General features: G+C 46.7%; 1 protein-coding gene across 1 annotated transcript in view; it reads left to right on the top strand.

Moving 5' to 3' along the window:
- Window positions 1–27,777, top strand: part of LOC115077729 (vomeronasal type-2 receptor 26-like) — a 187,645-nt gene that overhangs the window by 87,470 nt on the left and 72,398 nt on the right. Inside the window, exon 3 of the mRNA XM_029580016.1 lies at window positions 26,522–26,821. Within this exon, the coding sequence (XP_029435876.1) occupies window positions 26,522–26,821 (300 nt within the window). The remainder of the gene's footprint in view (window positions 1–26,521; window positions 26,822–27,777) is intronic.

A 27,777-nucleotide genomic window follows, 5' to 3' on the forward strand; every position in this document is an offset into this window, starting at 1 on the left:
CTGGTCGGTCTTGTGGATTTGTGTAAGCGGAGGGGAACTTGTAGGTCGATTGTGGTATGTTGGTGAATAATTTTGTATATCAAGGTGATGGATTTGTGGATGACTCTGAAATGAATTGGTAACCAGTGAAGGTCTTTTAGGACTGGGGAGATGTGGTCTCTTTTCCTGGTGTTTGTTAGTAGGTAGGCTGCAGCGTTTTGAACCATTTGGAGCGGTTTGGTGTATGAGGAAGGGAGGCCAAGTAAAGTAGAGTTGCAGTAGTCTAACTTAGAAAAAATGAGAGCTTGGAGGATGGTTCTGAAGTCTTTGGCATGGAAGAGGGGTCTTATCCTTTTTAAAACTTGCAGTTTGTAGAAGCAGTCTTTGGTAGTTCTGTTGATGGAGGCTTTGAAGTTCAGCTTATTGTCGATTAGCACACCTAAATCCCTCGCATGAGTGGTTTGTGGGTTGGTTGGATGACAGGCGGTGAGATTGCTGTTATCAGGAGTTATGAGTAATATTTTGGTTTTGGAGGAGTTTAGTACAAGATTTAGGCTGTTGAGGAGGCGTTTGATTTCTAGGTGACAGGACTCCCAGTAGTCGAGGGTTTTTGAGTATGAATCTTTGATGGGGATCAGGATCTGGATATCGTCTGCATAGAGAAAGTGTTTTAAGTTGAGGTTGGTGAGGAGTTGGCAAAATGGTAGGAGGTAAATATTAAAGAGTGTAGGGGATAAAGAGGAGCCTTGTGGGACTCCAATGGTTGAGTCGTGGCGTGACGATTTTGACCTTATAACCTCTGTTGGTGAGAAACGATTTGAACCAGGAGAGAGCCGATCCAGAGATTTCTATCGCAGCTAACTGGTTGATGAGGATGGAGTGATTGACGGTATCAAAGGCTGCCGAAAGATCCAGAAGGACCAATAAAAAGGATAGACCTTTGTCAAGACCTAGGATAAGGAGGTCTGTAAGGGAAGTAAGGAGGGATTCTGTGCCTAGATTTTTACAGAATCCATGTTGCGAGGCGGAGAGAAGTTTGTTATCTTCAATGTAGTCTGATAGTTGAGAGTTCACAAGCCTTTCCATAATCTTAGCGATGAAGGGAAGATTGGCTATTGGGCGGTAATTGTTGGGGTCTTTTGGTTCCAAATTGGGTTTTTTTAGGAGAGGTTTGAGTGAGGCCTGTTTGAGGTCTTCTGGGAAGGAACCGTGGGAGAGAGAACAGTTGATGATGTCCGCCAGTGTTTTGGAGATGGTGTCTGGGATTGATGGAGAAGTTTGGTGGGAATATGGTCCGCCGGGTGCGAACATGGTTTCATTCTTCTAAGGATGGTTTGAATTTCGGAGGGGAGGACGATTTTATGCCTTTGTTGATAAAGATCATGTCCAGCATATGACCTGCTTTATGTGTAGGATTATTGACTATTTGGGTAAAGCCCATCACTGAGAAGGCTAGGAGAAGTGTTTGGCAGCTGGGGGAGAGAGAAGGGTTGTCTATGTGTAGATTGAAGTCTCCTAATATTATTGCTGGGGTGTCCAAGTTGAGGAGTGTTGTGGTTATTTCGATGATAGGTGAGACATCAGATTCTATGAGGCCCGGCGGGGCATAGACGAGTAGGATTTGAAGTTGGTGTGATGTGAAGAAGCCAATTTCTAGTTTTGTATCGGAGTGGACCGGATGGTGCGAGAACCTGAGGTCTTTTTTGGTTGCAAGAAGAATTCCCCCTCCCCTCTTTTTCAGTCTAGGAAGGGAGAAGATGTCGTAAGTTAGCGTCGGTAACTGGTTTATTATTGCAGTATCTGAGGGTTTCAGCCAGTTTCAGTTATTGCGCAAATATCCGGATTTACGTCGGTGAGGTAGTCATTGAGGATTAGGGATTTTTTGGTCAGAGATTGCGCATTGAATAGAGATAGGATAAATAGGGTGAGGCCTAGGAGTTGGGTTATCGGAGCAACTAGGATTGGTGTGTTTTTAGGTTGCAGTAGTGTGCTTGTCTGGTTGGAATTCTTTTCTGTGATAAGCAGTGATATAGAATTTGGATTGGGAAGGCTGGATGCATTTTAGATGCTTGATCTATTTTAGATGTTGGAGTCGTCAGAGCGGGTGTTGGAGTCGTCTGAGTTGGAATCGTCTGAGTAGTCTGATTTGTCTGAGTCTGGAGTTGTTTGAGTGGTTGCTGGAGTCCCGGTGAGTCGTCTGGAATCGTCTGAGTAGTCTGATTTGTCTGAGTCTGGAGTTGTTTGAGTGGTTGCTGGAGTCCCGGTGAGTCGTCTGAGTCTGGAATCGTCTGAGTCGTCGGATGTTTGAGTCTGGAATCGTCTGAGTCGTCGGTTGTTTGAGTGGGTGCACTTCTGGGGCGCACTTCTGGGGCGAACAGGGGCCTGCCCCTTTGTCGCGCTCCTTCGGCGCGCGGTGCCGGAGTTCCATTCTCGGCCTTAAGAGGCCTGTTAGTCGCTGGGAAAGGTGGTCACCGGGGCGCCTGGTCCCCGATTGGCTGCTGCGGTTCGGGGGCGTGGGTTAGGCTGTCTCGAAGGACGGCAGCGGTCACGTGGTCAGAGCGGGCCCATCGGAGGTAGGGGAGAGTGTAAAAAGAGCCTTACCCCGATGGGCCTAGCGCCGGCTGCGAGGCTCTCCCTCCCAGCTCCCTTTGAGGGTCCTCCTTCCGGGGTATCGCCGCGTGGAAGACCGGTGGACGAGTCGGAGGTAAGAGGGTGCCGGAGTTCCGTTCTCGGCCTTAAGAGGCCTGTTAGTCACTGGGGAAGGTGGTCACTGGGGCGCCTGGTCCCCGATTGGCTGCTGCGGTTTGGGGGCATGGGTTAGGCTGTCTCGAAGGACAGCAGCGGTCACGTGGTCGGAGCGGGCTGTCAAAGGTATGGGCGAGTGTAAAAAGAGCCTTACCCCGATGGGCCTAGCGCCGGCTGCGAGGCTCTCCCTCCCAGCTCCCTGAGGGTCCTCCTTCCGGGGTATCGCCGCGTGGAAGGCCGGTGGATGAGTCGGAGGTAAGAGATCAACAGGAATGCAACTGGAGGCAACTAAGAAGTTGTGAATCTCGTTGCAAGGCATTGAGAGAGAGTCTGAACGCCGGTTAAATCGGGAATCGGGTGTGACGTCAGCCGCGCGGGCGGGGCCGGGCTTCCGGGAGCTGGGCGCTCAAGACGGACGTCCTCACACGCGCGCGAGACCGGTGGGAAGTTGGCCCGTAATGGCGGCCGCCACGTGGAGTGAGAGAAGCCCCCGGGGTCCGGAGCGGGCGGAACGCGGCGACTACTGAAGCGGAGGTAGGCGGGCCTGAGCCCTAACAGAAGGGAAGCAGTCGGGACCGCAACAGTACCCCCCTTTACGGCCCCTCTTGAGAGGACCGGGTTTCTCCGGGTGGTCACGGTGGAACTGTTGCAATAGGGAGTTGTCCAGGATGTTACGGCTGGGCTCCCAGGTATTGTCCTCATCGCCGCAACCTTCCCATGTGAGAAGATATTCTCACCTTCGGTTATAGAACCGAACATCTAGGACCTCGCGTACCTGGTAAGTAGGATCATCATCGATGGAAGTAGGTGATGGATCCGGAGGACTTCGGTGGTAGCGGGAAAGAACTACGGGTTTGAGCAGGGACACGTGGAAAACATTGTGGACTCGAAGAGAGGACGGCAACCTCAGCCGATACGAGACCGAGCCCACTCTCTCGGTGATCCGGAATGGCCCACAGAACCTGGGTGCAAATCTTCGTGAGGGGAGGCGGAGATGAATGTTTCTTGTGCTGAGCCAAACTAGGTCTCCTGGCTGATAGATGGGGGCCGGTCGTCGGTGACGATCAGCTGTCTGTTTTGCGGAAGAGGCTGAGCGGGTCAATTTGTTCTGGGTTTTCTGCCACAGGGTCTGTAGCTGTTGAGCTGTTAACTGGGTGGCTGGAGAGGCACTGGGTGTAGTGATGGGAAGTGGAGGTCTCAGCTGTTTCCCATATACTAGCTGGAAAGGTGAGAGCCCGGTGGCGGCATGAGCTTGATTGTTATAGGCAAACTCGGCCCAGGGCAGAAGTTCAGACCAGTTGTCTTGCCTCTCATTGGTGAAGGCTCGAAGGTAGGTTTTCAGAGACCAATTCATCCTTTCGGACTGCCCATTACTCTGCGGGTGGAAAGCTGTAGAAAAGCTGAGCTGCACTTTGAAGCACTTATAGAGAGCCCTCCAGTAACGTGCGACGAATTGTGGCCCACGGTCGGAAACAATGTCTTGCGGGAGGCCGTGCAGCCGGAATATATGCTGGGCAAAGAGGAGAACTAGTTCGGGTGCAGAGGGTAACTTAGTCAATGGAACAAGGTGCACCATCTTGGAGACGCGGTCGATGGTGACCCAGATAACCATCTGACCGCGAGACAGAGGCAGGTCAACCATAAAGTCTGTAGCGAGATGGGTCCAGGGCTCTGTGGGAACTGGCAGAGGCTATAGAAGACCGCACTGGGGTCCAGGACTGGGCTTTTGTCGAGCACAGGTGGGGCAAGAACTTACATAGACGCGAACGTCCTGTCGAATGTTGAGCCACCAGTAATAACGGTTAAGAAGCTACGATGTTCTCTCTCGTCCTGCATGCCCTCCAGTGAGGGAGTCATGGGCCCAGCGCAAAGTCTTTAGACGATCCCGTCGGGGTACCACGGTCCTACCCTGGGAGAGGACCGTCAGGGTGGACAGGCGAACCTTACTAGGGTCTAGGATGTACTGTGGAGGTTCTTGGTCTTATTCGGATAGGGAGGTCTGTGAGAGAGCATCAGCTCGGAGATTCCTGGCCGCCGGCTGGTATTGTAGGATAAAGTCAAAGCGGCTAAAGAACATGGCCCACCGTGCTTGGCGGGGGTTTAACCGTTGGGCCTGGAACAAAAACTCTAAGTTTTTGTGGTCCGTATATACGGTGGTTGTGTGTCTTGCCCCCTCGAGCCATTGTCTCCATTCTTCAAAGGCGAGCTTGATTGCCAACAACTCTTTGTCGCTGATGGAATAATTTGCCTCGGCAGGGGAAAACTTCCTGGAGAAGTAGGCGCAAGGCAATAACTGTCCGGAATCGGAGTGTTGGCTGAGGACCACCCCGACGGCTATGCTGGAGGCATCGACCTCGACGATGAAAGGTTTTGCCGGATCCGGATGGCGGAGACAGGTGTCCGTGAGGAATGCCTGTTTCAAGTCGGTGAAGGCTGCGACCGCAGCGTCAGGCCAGTTCTTGGTGTCAGCTCCCTTACGGGTCAGGGCAGTAAGAGGAGCGACCCGATGCGAGTATTGTGGAATAAAATATCTATAAAAGTTAGCAAACCCCAAGAATCTCTGGAGGGCCTTGAGACCCCGGGGTTGGGGCCGTTTAGTTATGGCAGAAACTTTTTCGGGGTCCATCCGGAAGCCTGTGGAAGAAATGATATACCCCAGGAAGGGCAGGGCCTCCGCTTCAAAGACACATTTTTCAAGCTTGGCATAGAGGTGATTGTCTCGGAGAGCCTGCAGAACTTGTGTGACATGGTGGCGGTGAGTATCTAGATCCCTGGTGAAGATAAGTACGTCATCAAGATAGACAATAACATGAGAGTGGAGCATGTCGCGTAGGACCTCGTTCATGAGATTCTGGAAGACGGCCGGGGCGTTGCAGAGTTCAAAGGGCATTACTAGGTACTCGTAATGCCCGTCCCTGGTATTAAAGGCCGTCTTCCACTCATCCCCTGGGCGGATACGGACGAAGTTATAGGCCCCTCGGAGGTCTAGCTTGGTGAAGACACGGGCTCCCTGAAGGCAATCCAAAAGCTCAGGAATCAGGGGAAGTGGATAACGATCCCGCTTGGTGATGGCATTCAAGCCACGATAGTCTATACATGGACGGAGGGAGCCGTCCTTCTTGGCTACAAAGAAGAGGCCGGCTCCAGCGGGAGAACGAGAGGGGCGAATGAAGCCTTTGGCAAGGTTCTCAGTCACGTACTGAGACATGGCAGCAGTCTCTGGCAAGGACAAAGGATACACCCGGCCACGGGGAGGCATGGTGTCCGGTAGCAAGTCAATCGGGCAATCAAAAGGCCGGTGTTGTGGAAGAATTTCAGCCATCTCCTTGCAAAAGACGTCGGCGAACTCCCGATATGGTTAGGGCAGAAGGAGGAATGAGCAGAGGTGCAAGGTTTTTGGTGGACGTGGAAGGTGTAAACAATGTTCAAAACAAAAGGGACTCCATTGGGTTAGTGGAAAGGTATCCCATTGAATAACGGGTGAATGCTGTCGTAACCACGGTATTCCAAGGACCAGGGGGTGCACAGCTCGTTCCAAGACTAGCAGGGAGATTTCTTCCGAATGGAACAAGCCTGTCTGGAGAGTTAAAGGGGCCGTGGAGCAGATGATGGTTCCAGGGAGCAGCGTACCCCGGATGGAGGAAATACGCAGCGGAGGAATCTTTTGCTGCGTGGGAAGAGACAGCTGGTTCACCAGATCGGCAACAATGAAATTCCCCTCGGCACCAGAGTCAATGAAAGCCCGGATCTGAAGTTCCCCACCGGGGTATTTAAGATTCACTGGTAAAGTGCATTGAGGAGATGATCCTGCAAAGCCTAGGTGTAGCTCCTCGGTATAACCTAGGCACGGTCAATTCCTGGATGAGGCAAGGGACGCGGATGCAAGGGACGGCGAGGAAGTGTCCCTTGCCTCCGCAGTAGAGGCAGAGGCCCTGCAAGCGACGCCTCCTCCTTTCTTCGGGAGTTAGTGGAGATCTGCCCAACTGCATGGGTTCTCCACTGTTGGCAGAGGCAGGAAGTCCCTTGGGTGCCGGGGTTCTGGTGGTAACGGACGACAGTGGTGGTGTCTTATGGTAGGAATGGGTCTCCTTATCCCGCTGCTGAAGGCGGCGATCCACCCTTCCGGCGGTGTCAATTAAGTCATTTAAGTCCTCCGGGAGATCTCGGCCTGCTAACTCATCCTTGATGCGGCTGACAAGCCCTTCCAGGAAGATCCCCCTAAGGCAGTCATCCCGCCAGGCAACTTCCATGGCCAGTGTGCGAAAGTCTATGGTGTAATCTGCCACCGAGCATGTCCCTTGCCTGAGGTGCAAGAGCTCCGAGGCTGCGGTGGTCTGGCGTGCAGGATCATCAAAAGCGAGGCGAAAGATGAGAACAAATTCCTGCAGGTTCTCTAACAAGGGGTCCTGACACTCCCACATGGGAGAAGCCCAGTCAAGTGCTTTACCATCCAGTAGCGAAAATATATATCCCACTTTAACTAGGGATGTGAATCGTTTTAGGACGATTAAAATTATCGTCCGATAATTTTAATATCGTCTTAAACCGTTATGGAACACAATACAATACAGATTCTAACGATTTATCGTTATAAATCGTTAGAATCGTGAGCCGGCACACTAAAACCCCCTAAAACCCACCCCCGACCCTTTAAATTAAATCCCCCACCCTCCCGAACCCCCCCCAAATAACTTAAATAACCTGCGGGTCCAGCGGCGGTCCGGAACGGCAGCGGTCCGGAACGGGCTCCTGCTCCTGCATCTTGTCGTCTTCGGCCGGCGCCATTTTCCAAAATGGCGCCGAAAAATGGCGGCGGCCATAGACGAAAAAGATTGGACGGCAGGAGGTCCTTCCGGACCCCCGCTGGACTTTTGGCAAGTCTCGTGGGGGTCAGGAGGCCCCCCACAAGCTGGCCAAAAGTTCCTGGAGGTCCAGCGGGGGTCAGGGAGCGATTTCCCGTCGCGAATCGTTTTCGTACGGAAAATGGCGCCGGCCATACGCGTATGGCCGGCGCCATTTTCCGTACGGAAAATGGCGCCGGCAGGAGATCGACTGCAGGAGGTCGTTCAGCGAGGGTTCCGGCGCCTCGCTGAACGACCTCCTGCAGTCGATCTCCTGCCGGCGCCATTTTCCGTACGAAAACGATTCGCGGCGGGAAATCGCTCCCTGACCCCCGCTGGACCTCCAGGAACTTTTGGCCAGCTTGTGGGGGGCCTCCTGACCCCCACGAGACTTGCCAAAAGTCCAGCGGGGGTCCGGAAGGACCTCCTGCCGTCCAATCTTTTTCGTCTATGGCCGCCGCCATTTTTCGGCGCCATTTTGGAAAATGGCGCCGGCCGAAGACGACAAGATGCAGGAGCAGGAGCCCGTTCCGGACCGCTGCCGTTCCGGACCGCCGCTGGACCCGCAGGTTATTTAAGTTATTTGGGGGTGGGGGATTTAATTTAAAGGGTTGGGGGTGGGTTTTAGGGGGTTTTAATGTGCCGGTTTTTCGATTTTTCGATTTTTCGATTTTTTAACGATTTTTCACGATTTTTCACGATATTTTACCCCCCCAAACGGCAACAATACGATTCCCTCCCCCTCCCAGCCGAAATCGATCGTTAAGACGATCGAGGACACGATTCACATCCCTAACTTTAACTGCGTCTGAGGGAAACTGCGCGGGCAGAAGGGCGAAGCGCACGTAGCATTGATATCCCCGGTATAGCGGGTCGGTGTGGGTAACTGAGTCACTGATGCCGAACTGGGTACTGGAGCCAGAGGAGGGGCTGGAGGCGGGTCCGGAGGAGCGGCCTCCAGGCGGGAGACCAGCTGTTCTACGGTAGCAGCAAGCGTGTCGATACAGTGCTGTTGCTGCTGGAGGCGTTGTGCCATCCCCGGAATGGCCTTGCAAACTGTTGCAGTTGATGCTGCTGGAGAAGATAGTGGACCCTTGGGCCGACCTACCTAGGAGACAGGGTAGGCTGGGAGGCGGAGCCACAAGCTGGAAGGGTTCACCCAGGAACCAGGGACCCCCCGGGAGGAGCCCGTAGGGTCCCGAGTCCTTGGGACTGGGAGCTGTATACAGAATGTCCAGAAGGCTGTGGTGGGGCGTAGGCCGGGACCGGAGCAGGCACAGTGAACAGGAAGTCCAAGGTACCCGGAAGGCTGGGGGCCGGCTGCACAGAACCGAGGGCCGGGTGAAGGCAGGGCAGCGGGCGACTGCGGAGTCTGTAGCAAACTGGAGACAGCGGCAGGCAGTGGGTGAAGTGGGGTCAGAAGCAAACCGGAGTCCTGAAGCAGGCTGCAGGCTGAAGCGGGGTCAGAAGCAAACCGGAGTCAGAGGCAGGCTACAGGCTGAAGCGGGGTCAGAAGCAAACCGGAGTCAGAGGCAGGCTGCAGGCTGAAGCGGAGTCAGAAGCAAACCGGAGTCAGAGGCAGGCTGCAGGCTGAAGCGGAGTCAGAAACAAACCGGAGTCAGAGGAAGGCTGCACGCTGAAGCGGAGTCAGAAGCAAACTGGAGTCAGAGGCAGGCTGCAGGCTGAAGCGGAGTCAGAAGCAAACCGGAGTCAGAGGCAGGCAGCGGGCTGAAGCGGAGTCAGGAGCAAACCGGAGTCAGAAGCAGGCAATGTAGAGATCAACAGGAACACAACTGGAAGCAACTAAGAAGTTGTGAACCTCATTGCAAGGCGTTGAGAGAGAGTCTGAATGCCGGTTAAATCGGGAATTGGGCTTCACGTCAGCCACGCGGGCGGGGCCGGGCTTCCGGGAGCTGGGCGCTCAAGACAGACGTCCTCGCGTGCACGCGAGACCAGTGGGAAGTAGGCCCGTAATGGGGCCGCCACGTGGAGTGAGAGAAGCCCCCGGGGTCCGGAGCAGGCGGAACGCGGCGACTACTGAAGCGGAGGTAGGCGGGCCTGAGCCCCAACAGAAGGGAAGCTGTCGGGACCGCAACATACAGTCCCCAGGTATATCAACATTTCTGGAGAATTCTTTAGAAGTGATAAATAAAAGGACAACATTGTATCCTTCATTCAAGAAAGGAATACAGAGTTCATATTTGAAAAATCCTTAAAAAAATCGTGAAATGTTATTTTGTGGACAAAAGGTATTTACTTTCCCAGACATCTCTAAGGCTATGCAAGGTCATAGAAAACAGTTTTTTATGTTGAAGGCTAAAACATTGGAATTAGGGGCAACTTCGTTTTTAAAGTTCCCCTGCCGATATTTTGTCAATTACCAGGGGAAAAAAGTTTAACTTTACATTACCTGCACATATGGAGATTTTTTTGAGGGAGAAAGAAGCAGAGAAGTTGAATCAGGTTCAAATAATGGAAGTGGGTTAGAAATGAAATAGAATCCTCCTCTTTCTTTGGATTATTTTTGTTTTGAATGATTATTGTTTAAAGCGGCTCTCTTTATAGGGTAAAATGTGCTAGTTGAATGTTATTATTATTTCATTTTATTGTGAATAAATTATGTTTCGCACAATTTTATTTACTTGTTTAAATTTTGAAAAAAATCTTGTATACTTACTCAGGATGTGTGATTGAAAATTAATAAAATATAAATTATAAAAGAAAAAAAAAGTTACTTGCAAAAATTATCATCCAAAATTTTTACAAATGTTACAGAGAATTTTTCATTGCATTAGCCAATGAACATACATCAAACAATATATCAAATAAAAAGTATCCACTCAATATTAGTATTAAGACCTTGCAGTTCAAAACTGCCTAACTAAAAAAATCCACCGCTGTTCTTGATGGATAAGGCACTTGTTTCTGTCACCACCTCGTGGATGGCCGAATACCATTTCTATAGCAAAAAACTTTTTTTTTTCAAATATATGACTAAGTTGGACACAATGGGTCACCATAGATACCGCTAATTTCTTCTTAAAGCAACTGTGGTTTAGGATATCCTCAGTCTTAAGTTTCTAGTGGTTTTGCCAATGTAGATCTTGCTACACGGAAATAGCACTATATATACCACAAATGTAGATGCACAGGTGGTAAAATGTTTCAACTTATAACATATGTTTGTGCCTGGATGTATAAACTCTAGAGGTGTGAATCGTGTGCCCTATTGTCTTAACGATCAAAATCGTCTGGCAGGAGAAAAAAATTGTGTTTGTCACGATTTTTTAGGTAAAAAAAATTGTTTTTTCCGATTAGTGCGCACTAACGGGAGTTAGTGCGCACTAACCATTGTTAGTGTGCACTAATAGAAAATGATACAATTTGACACTTTTCAGGTCAGTTAAGGTCAGTTTAGGAATGAATATGTATTCCTATTGGCTTCCCTCTTATTTATTCATGTTACCAAGGTTCCCACTGACAATATATGGGGGATGGGAAATAGAAACAGTTGGTAGCTTGACAAAAAAAGTAATGTGATCAGTCAATGTGACTAGAACTTGTGCCCTAACCCTGATACCAGGGGTGTTGTGATCTTCCTGCACACAGTGCCCTATCCCTATTAATACCAGGAGTGTTGTGATCTTCCTGCACACAGTGCCCTAACCCTGATACCAGGGGTGTTGTGATCTTCCTGCATGCAGTGCCCTATCCCACCTGCATTACTAGTGAGAGGCTGGCTTCACAGACAGGGGGGAGCTTCCTGACCCTCACTCCTCCCTTCCCCCAAGTCCCAGCAAGTGAATGGTTTGTGGGTGAGGGGGGGGGGGGGAGAAGGATGGTGAAGGGTGAAACAGCTCCCTCCCTGCATTACTAGTGAGAGGCTAGCTTCACAGACAGGAGGGAGCTGCCTGACCCTCACTCCTCCCTTCCCCCATGTCCCAGCCAGTGAATGGTGTGTGGGTGGGGGGGGGGGGGGGAGGATGGTGAAGCCTGAGACAGCTCCCTCCCTGCATTACTAGTGAGAGGCTGGCTTCACAGACAGGGGGGAGCTGCCTGACCCTCACTCCTCCCTTCCCCCATGTCCCAGCCAGGGAATGGTGTGTGGGTGAGGGGGGGGGGGGAGGATGGTGAAGTCTGAGACAGCTCCCTCCCTGCATTACTAGTGAGAGGCTGGCTTCACAGACAGGGGGGAGCTGCCTGACCCTCACTCCTCCCTTCCCCCATGTCCCAGCCAGTGAATGGTGTGTGGGTGAGGGGGGGGGGGGAGGATGGTGAAGTCTGAGACAGCTCCCTCCCTGCATTACTAGTGAGAGGCTGGCTTCACAGACAGGGGGGATCTGCCTGAACCTCACTCCTCCCTTCCCCCAAGTCCCAGCAAGTGAATGGTGTGTGGGTGAGGGGGGGGGGGAGGAGGATGGTGAAGGGTGAGACAGCTCCCTCCCTGCATTACTAGTGAGAGGCTGGCTTCACAGACAGGGGGGAGCTGCCTGACCCTCACACCTCCCTTCCCCCAAGTCCCAGCAAGTGAATGGTGTGTGGGTGAGGGGGGGGGGGAGGATGGGGAAGTCTGAGACAGCTCCCTCCCTGCATTACTAGTGAGAGGCTGGCTTCACAGACAGGGGGGAGCTGCCTGACCCTCACTCCTCCCCTCCCCCATGTCCCAGCCAGTGAATGGTGTGTGGGTGAGGGGGGGGGGGGGGGCTATGGTGAAGGCTGAGACAGCTCCCTCCCTGCATTACTAGTGAGAGGCTGGCTTCACAGACAGGGGGGAGCTGCCTGACCCTCACTCCTCCCTTCCCCCAAGTCCCAGCAAGTGAATGGTGTGTGGGTGAGGGGGGGAGGAGGATGGTGAAGGGTGAGACAGCTCACCCTTCATTACTAGTGAGAGGCTGGCTTCACAGACAGGGGGGAGCTGCCTGACCCTCACTCCTCCGGGGGTGTTGTGATCTTCCTGCACACAGTGCCCTATCCTTTATACCAGGGGTGTTGTGATCTTCCTTCATGCAGTGCCCTATCCATATTAATACCAGGAGTGTTGTGATCTTCCTGCACACAGTGCCCTATCCCTTATACCAGGGGTGTTGTGATCTTCCTGCACACAGTGCCCTATTCCTGATACCGGGGGTGTTGTGATCTTCCTGCATGCAGTGCCCTATCCCAGTTACCGGGGGCGTTGTGATCTTCTTGCACACATCCCGGTATCAGGGATAGGGCACTGCATGCAGGAAGATCACAACACTCCTGGTATCAGGGATAGGGCACTGTGTGCAGGAAGATGACAACACTCCTGGTATTAGGGATAGGGCACTGCATGCAGGAAGATCACAACACTTCCTGTATCAGGGATAGGGCACTACATGCAGGAAGATCACAACACCCCTGGTATCAGGGATAGGGCACTGTGTACAGGAAGATCACAATACTCCTGGTATTAGGTATAGGGCACTGCATGCAGGAAGATCACAACACCCCTGGTATCAGAGTTAGGGCACTGTGTGCAGGAAGATCACAACACCCCTGGTATCAGTGTTAGGGCGCTGTGTGCAGGAAGATCACAACACTCCTGGTATTAATAGGGATAGGGCACTGCATGCAGGAAGATCACAACACCCCTGGTATCAGGGATAGGGCACTGTATGCAGGAAGATCACAACACCCCTGGTGTCAGGGTTAAGGCACTGTATGTAGGCAGATCACAACACCCCTGGTATCAGGGATAGGGCACAAGTTCTAGTCATATTGACTGATCACATTACTTTTTTTGTCAACTACCAACAGTTTCCATTTCCCATGCCCCCAACCATCACCTCAGTGGGAACCTTGGTAACATCAATAGATAAGAGGGCAGCCAGCCAATAGGAATACATATTCATTCCTAACTGACCTGGAAAGTGTCAATTTGTATCATTTTCTGTTAGTGCGCACTAACGGGAGTTAGTGCGCACAACAGAACGATTTAACGATTTTTAACAATAAATCGTTAGAATTTCTATTGAATTCTGTTTCTTAACGATTTAAGACGATATTATAAGTATCAGACGATAATTTTAATCGTTGAAAAATGATTCACATCCCTAATAAACTCTGAATGATTAATGGTCACTTGACATGCTTGACAGTGACCACATTTATAATGTCATTATAAGGAGCTATTCTTACTGCTGTCATCAAATTGAAGAAATTCCGGACAAATTATTTCTTTCAAATTCCTTTCCCTGTTATATACAAAACAAATTCCTTTATTTTCAAACTTTTTATGTACATTCAAAATGTGCAAATGATTTTTGAAAATCTTTTGAACTGCCCCTGAACCGGAATTATAATGCATTACACAAGATAATATATTGTCCTGTTTCTCATTATTTTTCTTCCTAGATAATTCTTGTAGTAAAATCTCCCTGAGATTATACAATACAGGTTTATATGCTCTACAAGCAACATTTGTTGGATCCCCTTGATTAAAAGTCATCTGTCATACTTTTGGATTGTTTTTTTAAATCTGAAATTGATGTGCATGTTTCTTTAACCCTCAAGAACTTAGAGAAAGGCAAATTATCTCTGAATGGCTGTGGATGAAAACTGTTGTATTGTAAATATGTATTGCAATCTGTGATCTTTTTATATAAAGTGGTACTGAACTAAACACTCTCCTATGAATACCATAACATCCAAAAAAGCAATCGGTGTCATGCTATGTTGCATAGTGAATTTTATGCTATCATCACAATTATTGAGACAATTACAAAAAATCTTGATAATTCCTTAAATGTCCCAGTCCATACCATAAATACATAGTCAATGTATCTTATTTATTTATTTTATTTTTATTTATTTAAGTTTTTTATATATCGGCATTCATGACAACAGTCACATCATTGTGGTTCACAGTGAAACAGGGGTGCATAATAAACTTCAAACTGGAACTATGGTGTGGGAAAAAAGAAGTTACATAGAACAAGGGTGGGATGAACTGGGCGAGGAGATAAAAGAAAGGACAGGTTAACAATGGCTAATGATAATTACAAATGGGTAACATTAAAATGGCTGATATTTATGTATTGATGGTGAGATATTAAATTAATTGGGGTCCGGAAATGCTTGTTTGAACAGCCAAGTCTTGAGTCTTTTCTTGAAAATTGATAGGCAGGGTTCCAGTCTAAGATCGGGGGGGGGGGGGGGGGGGGGGGATGGAGTTCCATAGAGGAGGGCCGGCTGTAGGGAAGGCCCAATTTCTTAAGGTGATGTGTCTGGTGGTTTTGGTAGGAGGTACCTGTAATGATCCTCTGTATGCGTTTCTTGTCGGTCTTGAAGAGTTATGTAATTGGAGAGGGTTATGTAGGTCAATTGGAGCCAGTTGATGGATGGTTTTGTATATGGTGAAGATGGACTTGTAAATTATTCTGAAGTGGATTGGCAGCCAATGGAGGTTTTTTAGGATTGAAGTGATGTGGTCTCTTCTCCTGGTGTTTGTCAGTATTGGAGCAGCTGCATTTTGTACCATCTGAAGCGGTTTGGTGAAGGAGGAGGGGAGACCTAGTAAGATGGAGTTACAATAATCTAACTTTGAGAAAATGATTGCTTGTAGAATCGTTCTGAAATCTTGAGCGTGGAAAAGAGGTCTTATTCTTTTCAGCACTTGGAGTTTGTAAAAGCAGTCTTTGGTGGTCCTGTTGATAGTAGCTTTCAAGTTCAGGCGATTGTCAATTATAACTCCTAAGTCTCTCACTTGTGTGGTTGTAGGGGTGGCTGGAAGTGTAGAGGTGATGGTACTATTCTCTGGAGAAATGAGTAGAAGTTCAGTCTTGGAGGAATTTAATATTAGGTTTAGGCTGGGGAGAAGGCTTTTGATGTTTTGGAGGCAGTTTTCCCAATGATCAAGTGTTTCCGCGTAGGTGTCTTTGATGGGGATCAAGATCTGGATATCATCCACGTAGAGGAAATGTTTAAGATTGAGGTCGGTGAGAAGCTGGCATAACTGTAAAAGGTAGATGTTAAAGAGCGTAGGAGACAGGGAGGAACCCTGAGGGACTCCTACTGAAGAGGCATAGTGTGAGGATTCTTTGCTCTGGATTTTGACCTTGTACCCTCTATTGCTGAGAAAGGTTTTGAACCATGTGAGTGTGGTGCCTGAAATACCTATGGAAGCCAACTGGTTTAAGAGGATGAAATGGTTGACAGTGTTGAAGGCTGACGAAAGGTCCAGTAGGATCAGTAAAAAGGATTGCCCTTTGTCGAGACCCATGATAAGGTAGTCAGTCAGGGAAATGAGGAGGGATTCGGTGCTTAATGTTTTGCGGAACACGTATTGGGATGGGAATAGGAGGTTATTGTCTTCAATGTAGTCCGAAAGTTGTGTGTTCACCAGTTTCTCCATAATCTTAGCTATGAAGTGTAGGTTAGCAATCGGGCGGTAGTTGTTAGGGTCATTAGGATCCAAATTTGGTTTCTTGAGGAGTGGTTTGAGGAAAGCCAGTTTGAGGTCATCTGGGTAGGATCCTTGGGATAAAGAGCAATTTATGATGTCTGCCAGGGTTTTGGAGATGGAGTCAGGAATTGTCAAGAGATGTTTGGTGGGGATATGATCCTAGGGATGAGAGGATGGAAATGAGATTGAATGCTTCTAAGCGAGTGTTATTGATGGTGATCTGATGTGGGGTCACAAGAGAAGTGGTGTTCGAGGGCAGCTGAGTTAGAAGGGTGCTGATTTTGTTACTGAAAAATAGTGGTAGTTCTTCAGCTTTAGATTGAGCTTGGTTATGGGAAATCTCCGGGGGGGGGGGGGGGGGTTATCTGTGTGAGATTAGATACATAGCTAAAGAGGGCTTTAGCGTCAAAGACCAAGTCGTGGATCTTGGACGCGTAAAAGTCCCTTTTAGATCTTAAAGTAGTGGATTTATATTGATGGAGGGTAAATTTGTAGATGGATAGAGTGTTAGCGCATGAGTCTTTACGCCATTTGCTCTCTTTTTGTCTTAGAATTAGTTTTAAATTTCTTAATTCTGAGGTGAACCATGGCTGTCTTTTGGAGGAGTTGGAGTGGGATTTTTTTGTTACTAGTGGACATAGCTTGTTAGCTATAGATTCTGTAATGTTGTTCCAGGAATGGAGAGCTGAGTTCAGATCTGTGAAGTCTATGTGGTGGAGTTGTGATACCAAGTGATTGCTAAGATCTTCTGGAGAACATGTTTTCCTGTATGTGAAGGAGGGAGAGGGTATGGGTGAGGTGCTGGTATCTTTTATTGAGAATGAGGTTGAAATGAGAGAGTGATCTGACCAAGGGACCTTCGTACAACTAAGATGAGATGCAGGCTTAATTCCAGTGCTGACGAAGATAAGATCCAACGTGTGACCGGCTTTGTGTGTGGGTTTGTTAACTAACTGTTTGAAACCCAGAGCTGAGAGGGCTGAGAGAAAGGCTTCACAGTTGGGTGAAAGTGTAGAGTTGTCAACGTGCAGGTTAAAATCTCCTAAAATTATTGCTGGAGCATTCAAGTTTATGAAAGAGGTGGTTAATTCAACCAGAGGAGAGGGGTCTGTTTCCAAGGAGCCCGGAGGGGCGCAGACAAGTAGGATTTGAAGTTGGTCTGATGAGAAGAAGCCAATTTCAAGTTTAGAATATGAATTGGATGGGTGAAGAGTGAATCTGAGGTCTTTTTTGGTTGCTAAGAGAATTCCTCCTCCCCTGTTTTTCTGACGGGGAAGAGAGAAGATGTCATAGGTCAGCATAGATAGTTGGTTTATTATTGCGGAATCTGAGGGCTTGAGCCATGTTTCAGTGATTGCGCATATATCGGGCTTGATGTCAATGAGATAGTCGCTAAGTATCAGTAATTTCTTGGTTAGGGACTGGGCGTTGAATAAAGTTAGTGAAAATAGGGTGAGGCCTAGAAGTTGAGTGATTGGAGCGATCAGGATTGGAGAGAGGGTTTTTAGGTTGTGGTGTTGGACTTGTCTGATTGATTTTCCTTTGGACGGAAGGCAGTGTTGAAGAATTGGGATTGGAAAAGCAGGATGCATTCTGGGAGCTGAAACTGGCAAAGTGAGTGTGCCAGAAAGAGATTATGGAATATTTGCTGTCAGAGGGGGACAGATTAGTAGGTTAGAATTGGCTGCGGTTGGGGTCCTGGCAGAAGCTTTGTTTGCCGTAGGAGGTAAGATGAAGAAGAGAAGTGGGGGTAGCGGTAGGGGGAAGTCCAGTCAGTCCAGTCCACCGGGGCTGCACTAAGGGGCGCACAAATGGGCAGGACCCTTTGTCGCACCCCTTCAGCATGCGACGCTCGGCACGCGACGCCTAGGAGCAGCGTTAAATTTAAAGAGCAATCGGGGCTGTCCCCCGATTGGTGGGTCGGCGGCAACGTCTGTGTGGGATTGGCTGGCGGGTTCAGGAGAAGGCCCCGAGATGAAGAGACAGCTGTAGGAGGTGGGGGCTGCCTCGTGGTCGGCGCTGGCGGCGACTGAGGGTAAGTGAGAATAAACAGGCCTTACCCCGGTGGGTCTCCGGCACCGATCGCGCAGGCCCTCCTCTCACTCTTGCAGCTCCCACGGTTTCTTTTCTGCCTGTTGCTGTCCGGAGAAAGGGCTCTGCTTCGGGGCAGCACTAAATTTAAAGAGCATTCGGGGTTGTCCCCCGCTTGGTGGGTCGGCGGCAACGTCTGCGTGGGATTGACTGTCGGGTTCAGGAGGAGGCCACGAGCTGAAGAGACGGCTGCAGGAGGTTGGGGCTGCATCGTGGTTGGCACTGGCGGCGACTGAGGGTAAGTGAGAATAAACAGGCCTTACCCCGGTGGGTCTCTGGCGCCAATCGCGCAGGCCCTCCTCTCACTCTTGCAGCTCCCGCGGTTTCTTTTCTGCCTGTTGCTGTCCGGAGAAAGTTAAGTGGTTACTTAACGTGCTTGACGTTTTTTTTCTGAAAAATGAAATGCATGGATCAATTTATGTTCAAAGTATGGTATGTAGAGATTGGCTAGATGGTCCATTACCTGCTATTAAGTTCACTTACAGAATAGCCACTGACATTAGCAATGGTAACATGGAATAGACTTAGTTTTTGGGTACTTGCCAGGTTCTTATGGCCTGGATTGGCCACTGTTGGAAACAGGAAGCTGGGCTTGATGGACACTTGGTCTGACCCAGTATGGCATTTTCTTATGTTCTTATATTTATTTTTTTTTTACTATTTTATTTCTGTATTTTTCAACATTACATAATTCAATAATACAATTGAACTTTCACATAAGAAATAAGATATTCCATTGATTTATATCTTTACATTTAGATCATCAAACTTTTACTTTACTTATTTCTTAAATACTAAACTAGATACTTGGAGAGAGGGATTAAGCAAGTTATAGACAAAAAAATATATATTCCTTTGAAAATTAAATCTAAGGGCTTAGCAGGCTTAAATATTTTCCCAATGTATCTGGACTAGGCTAGAACTTCCCTTTCTTGACTATGATACTCCTCCAGAAATTTCTCGAAATGTTCTGGCTCATAATATATATATTTTTTCCCATCAACATACATTACAGTTTTACATGGAAATTTAACAGCAATGTTAATCCCGAATGTTCTTGCTTGGTTAGCTAATACTAAGAACTTTTTTCTTCTCTGCTGGGTTTCCCTAGCAACATCAGGGTATACCCATATCTTTTGGCCAAGATATAAGGAGGACCTTTTTTCCAAAAATATTTTCAAAACCTTTTCCTTTTCTGACGAAAGGGAAAATTTCACCAACAATGTGCCCCTCCTTTCAACTTGAGCACTAAAAGATGTCTCAATTAATGCAGTTAAATTCAACATTGTTTCTTGTTGTTGTTGCACTACTTCCTCAGCATTTCTCCAATTTATAAAATAGGCATTCACTATTTTTGGTATTTTCTCAGGGGGTAAGAGTAAAATCTCCTGAAAATAATTTTTCAGTTGTTCTTTTGGGGAGGTCAACCTGCACTTAGGGAAGTTGACCATCCTCAAATTTGTTTGTCTAATGTTGTTCTCTAGCATCTCGACTTTCCTAAAGAGCATTGTATCACCCTGAATAATACTAGTCTGAGTTTGTTTTATCTGAATTATTTCTTCTTGCATCTTTTTTATTGCTAGGTCATTATTGATAACCAAGGGGTTTAAATTTGATATTACTTTTTGCATTTCATTTACATTCAAATTTAATTTCCCAATATCTTGGTGAATTACATTCACTGTTTTCCATATCATTTCTAACGTTATATTTTTAATATCACCATTACTTGGTTGCCCTTGAGTTAGTGAAAGCTGAACATTAGAGATCCCAGGGGAGTCACTGCCAACTAAGGGAGAAGATCTTTCCAGTCCAATAACCGGTGTAGTACTTTCGCCGGTTAACTCTCTATCAGTTGATAGACAGAGGCCCCTTTGATTAGCAAGAGGATCTTTGCCTCCTACTTTCTCTGGCAATACCGTCTCTCTGCCAAGAATCTCCTCGATCGGGCTTGATTCAAATAACGCCATCCGTGTTAGAATCAGGTCAGATTCATTGGCCGACGCTATGCCCTTTGGTGGGGTAGGTGTCTTGGGAGCCCCGGGACTTAGGCTTACATCTCCCGATATCCAAACACCATAGCTGCTATAAGAAAAAGAGATTAGAGGCATCATTGGTAACCCATTGTGTCCAGCTTAGTTATACATTTGTAGAATTAAAGTTTTTTTGCTATATAAATGGTATTGGACCATCTGTGAGGTGGTGACAAGAACAAGTTCCTTATCCAACAAGAACAGCGATGGATTTTTTTGTTAGCCAGTGTTGAACTGCAAGGACTTAATATTGAGTGGATACGTTTTGTTTGATGTATGTTCATTGGCTAATACAATGAAAAATTCTCTGTGACATATGTAAAATTTTGGATGATAATTCTTGCAAATAAGAACTTTACTTACATCTGTAATGTTGTTATATTAATTTTAAAATAATGAAAGAAGTATTATAAACTAATGAGAAAATGTTTGTTTAATTATGATTGACACTATGTATTTCCTATCACTGTGAAGTCAATGGATTTTAAACAGACTTTGGGGGTCATTTATCAAAGTGCTTTATGGCGTTTTCGCATGCGAAAAACGCCTTTAACACATGCAATAACACCATAACGCATGGTGCAATGCAAATTAGGAAAAGAGGAGAAGTTTGAGGCCAGCTTTGCAATTTGGGAAGCCATATTGTACAGCTTTAACTACACCTTTTTCATTTGCGTTAAGCTGTGCGATATGGCTTTATCACACTATGCAATGTTTTTGCAATAGCATTTTCAGAGAGAGGGAGAGACTAGCTATAAGGCCCGCATGCTAGGTAGGTATTTATACCTTGATATGAAGCCCACCTAGTTATGCGAAGTGAGTTTTAGGTAGGAGTGTAGGTGTTAGGGGCCACTTTGACATTGAAGTGAGACGTACAAACAGAACAGTGCTCTCTTGTGAAGATTTGATGACCTATGAAGTGAGGAAACTCAACCAAAGATGAGATTTGTGCAATGTTCTCTCAACCTAGCTTATGGACTATCTACCTGGGTAACATCAAGCTAGGTTGAGAGAACATTGCACAAATCTAATCTTTGGTTTATTTATTTATTTATTTATTTATTTGTAGGGTTTTATATACCGTTATTCAGTAGAGCCATCATAACGGTTTACAAATCTGCAATTATCATCCAACATTTATTTATTTATTTATTTAGAACTTTTCTATACCGATTTTCCAGTAACAGAATTACTGATCAATTCGGTTTACATTTTGAACAATAACAACAGTGACAAGTAAATGTCTTACAAGGAACAGGAAGAAAATAACTTGGAAATAAATATGTGGGTTGATAACATAAAAAGTACTATATACAAAGCCTAAAGGTGGGTAGAGGCACTAAACAATTGCGTGGGACTGTCAAGAGGGTGGGTATTGGGTTTTGGACTGCCAAGGAGTTGGAGTTTGTTAGAAGAATTCTTTTGGTATTCCTTGTGGTATTTTTGGGGTATTCTTTAGGGTTTCAAAGAAGTTCCAGAGCTGAACTTGGATAGTTCTTGTGTAATTCTCTTGTTGGTTGTTAAAAATAATTGAAGTTCTTATATAGCTCTCTTGGAGGATGAATGAGAGTAACCTAGAGGGGTCCTTGGCAGATATTATTCAGCAGGCTGATGTTATGGAAAAGCTTGATGGAAGAGCCACGTCTTAAGTTTTTTTTTGAAAATAATGGGGCATTGTACTGATTTGAGTTCTGATGGGAGACTATTCCAGAGTTTGGGACCAGCTGTGGAGAATGCTCTTTTGCTTAACGTTGATTTCATTGGTGGAGTCTGGAGGTTGTTTCTGTAGGCTTGTCTCACTGGTCTAGTAGATGTGTGGAGTTGTAAAGGGATTTTGAGCTCAACATCCAACATGGTTGAGTTTCCTCACTCTGAAAGTTATCAAATCTTCACAAGAGACCACTATTCTGTTTGTATGTCTCACTTTGAATGTCAAAGAAGCCCCTAACCCCTACACTCCTACCTAAACTTTGAATAACTAGGTGGGCCTCATAAAGAGGTATAAATACCTACCTAGCATGAGGACATTATAGCTGTTTTTTTCTCTCTCTCTCCCCCTTTCTCTCGTGGTTATAGTTACCGCAAAGTGCAAAATAGTTATTAAGGTAATACCTATGGTAAGATAGCACACTTTGCGATAAATAACCTATTACTATAAAACACACCCCTTTTCCTATTGCATGTGATATTTAGTGCATTTTCATAAATCCAGGCCTTTATTTGCTCTAGGACATTTGATCTGCATAAGCGAGGGCCAATCGGATTGAGATACCAATGATTCCATCTGATTGGTTCTGTTTTGTTTAAATTGATGTTGTTGGCCTTTAATTTTAAACTTTATAGAGGTGTTTGCCACAAAAGAGATTAGTTCGTTTGCAAAATGACCCACATTGCAACTTTTGTGAGTAAAAGTATTGAGCAAAAAGTTTTCTTTTTTCCTTCAATTAACATTCAGTAAAATTATTTTGGCAGTGGAAGCACAAGCATTACTCCCTGAAGCAGCCATTCGGGTGAAACACTGGCCAGGTCAGAGTATTTATATCTAAAGAAAATTTGGAGTAAAAGAAAAAGAACTCTAAAAGATCATCAAAATGCTGGCAATAAGAATTGTTTGACCACATTTAAGCTAAGTTGATTGGATTTGCTGATAATCAAGTATTTATTTATTTATTTATTTAGCATTTTTATATACCGACTTTCCAATAACAGAATTACTGATCAATTCGGTTTACATTTTAACAGAACAATAACATTGACAAGTAAATGTCTTACAAAGAACAGGTCGATATAACTTGGATAAGTAAATATGGGGTTAACCAGTAAAGATACATTGCCTAATATAGGTATAAGTAAAAGATACAGTGCCTAATGTAGGTTAAATAAGCAGTTGCTAATTATAAGGGGAGGCCTAAGTTAAATAAACAGTTGCTAATTATAAGACTAGGTTATGTCTTAAGTATTAAGGATGTAGGCTCAATTTTACACATTCTTTTTGTTGTTTCCAGAGATTGTGTTAAAAATAAAATAAAGAAAAGAAAGTATAAAAATCTTGTTTTAATAAAATGTCTTGGGAACGATAGATACACACCACAAAAAGTAGAGGTTTTTCTGACTTATGAATTTGCTCTCTACCAAATCAGTGAGAATTCACTTGTATTTGGCATCTGAAGTCTTTTCTTCCTTGAAACACTAAAAGTTGCTGTGAGTGCAATGAGTCTAAATATTAGAAGGGTTAGGGTTTGCAATATTACCATATTTTCTTGAGACGTGGGCTCTGAGATCACAGCCCTCAGACTGAAGAGGCTTGTCAATGTACTCTCCAGTGCCCACTTCTTGTGCAAGGAGTGGATGGGGGCCTACTTGAACATGTCCCCAGGAACACTGCAAAACTCCATTGCATATCCTTCTTGCAACACTTACAGGACCCACTGTGATTTCAAGCCACCTTTGAAAAAAGAGAGGGAGAGAGTGGGGCAGCCCCCTATCTCCTGTTCCCAGAGAAGGTAGGCAAACCTTCATTGGAAGGCTTGGGAGGCACCACTATTCTGGTTTTTCTGGGATGAAAGGAATAAGACCTGCCGAAAGACAAACAAAGAACCGGATATCCGCCTCACTTACTGGCCAATGATTTCAACTCACTCCCAAATAAAGTGAGCCTTTAAAGGGCAATTTGGAGAGTTTAGCTTTGGAGGTCAAATTGGCCAACCAATTTCTCAGCCATAACAGATTTCTTGTGACTATTATAAAAGCCAACCCTCTGGCTGGTGTGGACCAGGTCACAGCATGCATCTTCCAAGAATGCAGTGGCTGGTTCCATAGCTACCCTGGTGTTTACCCCAGAGTCATCAACCTCCAGTTAGAGATGCAAACAAGAGTAAGTTACCATGGAACAACAAGAGGTCATTGGCCCTGCTTCAAATGCTTGCTTGAGGATAGACATGATCTTTCTATCATGAGCATCCTTCAAGGTCTTTTTTCCTTCCACGGGAATAGTTATCCACTTGGAGATGCACACACAAGTGCATCTACCTGCGGAAACCCAAAGCTCTCTCTTATCACTGGATCCAGAGGGTACAGGCCTTCCAGAACCCAACCCCCTGTGAAATTAGCCTCTTGAGTGCCCCTATCAAGATCAATCAATTCTTGAATGGCTTCTGTCATGAGAAAAAAACAAGATGGGAGAATAGAGCTGGCAGTTCATCTCTATGAAAGAACTATAGTATAGTTCTATATGGTTCTAATCCTAGAGAAATTTCACCATCCTCAAGAAAGTCAGACTTGGCACCATAATCTGGCCCATCTGGATATCTATCCAGAAGACCCATTGCCACTCTAGAAGTATTCTGGTGCTAAACAGAAGGTCCAGACAAGATCCCTATCTGTGCCTCTGCTCTGAGAACATTATAACAGGATTGAAGACTGTGCCTGAAGAAAGATTGCAACCCCTGCAAAATTTCTACCGATGAAAAAGTAGAAGTATCCAAACCAGGAGGCACGAGAGGTGTACTCACTGAGATACCATCCCCTGCTGAGAAACCAGTTAGAGGAGGTCCAAATTCAAGCGCAGAATCTGAGTCATCTTTACCCAGACCTTCATCCAGCTGGGAAGAACCAGGTTTAGTGAAATCAGAGGAAAATAAATCTCTCTAAGCCTCCAAACAGCATTGGCACAAATAACCGGGCACTCCTGGATGAGATGCCCTAATATGACAAGCACTGTAAAATAGAAAGGCGTTTAGGCTTAATATAGGCACCATTATGGCTGACAATGCACTGAGCAGCGACCAGAGGCATGCGTCTAGCTGGGTTTTTATATATATATATATACTTCCAACTTAGGCAACCAAAACTTAGGCACCTAATCAGGTGTTTGAGGCTTAGGCTTCCCAAAGATAAGCGCCCTAACAACTTATGGGGCAGATTTTAAGAGCCCTGCTCGCCTAAATCCGCCCAAAACCGGGCGGATTTAGGCGAGCAGGGCCCTGCGCGCCGGTGAGCCTATTTTACATAGGCCTACCGGCGCGCGCAGAGCCCGGGGACTCGCGTAAGTCCCGGGGTTTTCGGAGGGGGGCGTGTCGGGGGTGTGTCGGGGGCGGGGCCGAGCGCCTCGCTGTTTTTGGGGCGTGTCGGCAGCGTTTTAGGGGCGGGCCCGGGGGCGTGGTTACGGCCCGGGGCGGTCTGGGGGCGTGGCCGCGCCCTCCGTACCCGCCCCCAGGTCGCGTCCCGGCGCGCTAGGGGCCCGCTGGCGCTGGCCCTCCAAGGCCGCTACGGGGGTAGGCTGTGCGGCTCGGCGCGCGCCGGCTATACGTAATCGATAGCCTTGCGTGCGCCGATCCAGGATTTTAGCGGATACACGCGACTACGCGCGTATCTACTAAAATCCCACGTACTTTTGCTTGCGCCTGATGCGCCAGCAAAAGTACACGAACACGCCGTGTTTGAAAATCTACCCCTAAGTGTACAGTACAACTTTTACACACTGGTAAGTGTGCGGCCACTCTGGCGCTGTGTAACTTGGATGCCCAAAACTATGAGGCCCGACTGTACATCCAAAAACTGAATGCACAACCTGGATTCACAGCTAGAAGCATTCGCTGAACTGAAAATCCTGTAGAGGGAAGCCTGAGAAAGCAAGCAAAATACCATTGTGGGCTACCATGCGGCACTCTGTGAAAAAGCCTCAGAGCAGAGCCCAGCCTAAGGAGGCTGTTCAACCTTCCAGCTTGTCCATGTCCCTCAACCTCCCACAGAATGAGATGAATGTTGGAACAGCACATCGAACACAGAGCCTGGGAGGAGGAAGCCCTAAGCAACAAAAGTCTCCTTCCAAGTCTCTGTACATTACTGTTAAAAAAAAAAACCTTACTGAGCTCAGTCTTACCTGGCTGAGTAAAGAGCTGGTCTCTGGCTGTGGGGTTAGAGGGCATGTGTCATCACCACCGCACTCGGCTTCCTGCACCCATTGCCTTTCAGCTTCTTAAACAGCTAAATCCATGCCAACTGAAAACCAGCTACTGGACCAAGGAACGCATCTGAGTGACCACAGAAATCACCTCAGGTATTCTCAACTGGGGGAGGGACCATTTGGTATCACCACAGTAAAGTGGGTCAAATTTATGTCCTTAATTCTCCTTTCTCAAAATGAAGCAATCCCCACCAGGGAGATGCACACCCACAATCGGCTGGAGATGGAGAATACTGGCAGGCTGATGTCACTGCAGGGGTATATATACAGTGATGTCAGCTTGCTCCATCTCCATCTGCTGGTAGATGGATTAATTTGACTGGATTCATTTGACTGGATGCTAAGAAATTATAAATTATTCTATTTCTTACTTTGCTTAAAATCAAATAATTTCTATAGCTGTCTGTTATTATCTTAAATATTTTTCTGTTCCCTTCAGATCAGTTATGGAGCCCTGGATCCCAGCCTCAGTGACAGGGTTCAGTTCCCTTCCTTTTACCAGACTGTACCTGATGAAAGATTTCAGTATGAAGCAATAATTCAATTACTGAAGCACTTTGGCTGGACCTGGGTTGGGATCGTGGCATCGGATGATGTCAGTAATGTGAGAGCCAGTGCGGAGCTGAGGAATGAGATTATCAGGAGTGGTGCCTGTGTTGACTTTTTAGTAATTCTCAATGATAAAGATCTCAGAACATTCACCACAGCTGTTGAAGTAATAGCAAATACAGCAGCAAATGTAATTATTGTTTTCAGTACATATGAGTCTTTTAACAGCATAATGAATGACCTACTGTCACTTTCAGTGTTTGGGAAAGTTTGGATTTCCTCAGCTACATTAATAATTGATACAAGTGCTTTGATGACAATTAATTTGTATCCATTCAATGGTTCTTTGATGATCTCAGTTAAGAATGGAGAAATTCCTGGATTTAAGAACTTCATATACAGTATCACTCAGTCAAAACTACTGCATCATAATCTGCTTTCTGAGTTCTGGTTAGAGCAATTTCGTTGTAAACCCGCTAATATTCCTCAGGATGAGCGAACAATGTTTATTTCTCCATGCACTGATGAAGATGATTTCAGATTTCTTGATGAACTACTATTTGATGTGAATCATTTTAGATTCACATACAGTCTTTACATTGCTGTATGTGCAGTGGCTTATGCTTTACATAACCTGCTCTCACCCAAAATGCAACAGAGGGAGTTTGCTCAAATATCAAGTCTGATGCAGAATATTCACCCATGGAAGGTAAGCAAAGCATGTGTTGCATTAAGTGCAATGTGTGCTGTTAAACACAGATATGGATTTGGTTTGTCCTCTATTCACCCTTCTATTCACCCTTTCACCCTATTCACCCTATTCACCCTTCTATTCTATTCGCCCTTTCACCCTTTCACCCTATTCACCCTTCTATTCTATTCACCCTTTCACCCTTCTATTCTATTCACCCTATTCACCCTTCTATTCTATTCACCCTTTCACCCTATTCACCCTTCTATTCTATTCGCCCCTTCGTTGCAGCCCCGAGGAGCCCCGTTCTCCACCCAGGGAAGCCCAACAAACAAACAAAGGCCTCTTGCAGACGACACCACCCACCTGCGAACAACTACAGCTACGTGAAACTCCACCAATCTACAACCACATCTTGAAGCCTAGGCTCAATGAGGACCTTTTACATTCTGTTC

The sequence above is a fragment of the Rhinatrema bivittatum genome, chromosome 16, assembly GCF_901001135.1.
Source record: "Rhinatrema bivittatum chromosome 16, aRhiBiv1.1, whole genome shotgun sequence".
In the NCBI taxonomy this organism is placed as follows: Eukaryota; Metazoa; Chordata; class Amphibia; order Gymnophiona; family Rhinatrematidae; genus Rhinatrema; species Rhinatrema bivittatum.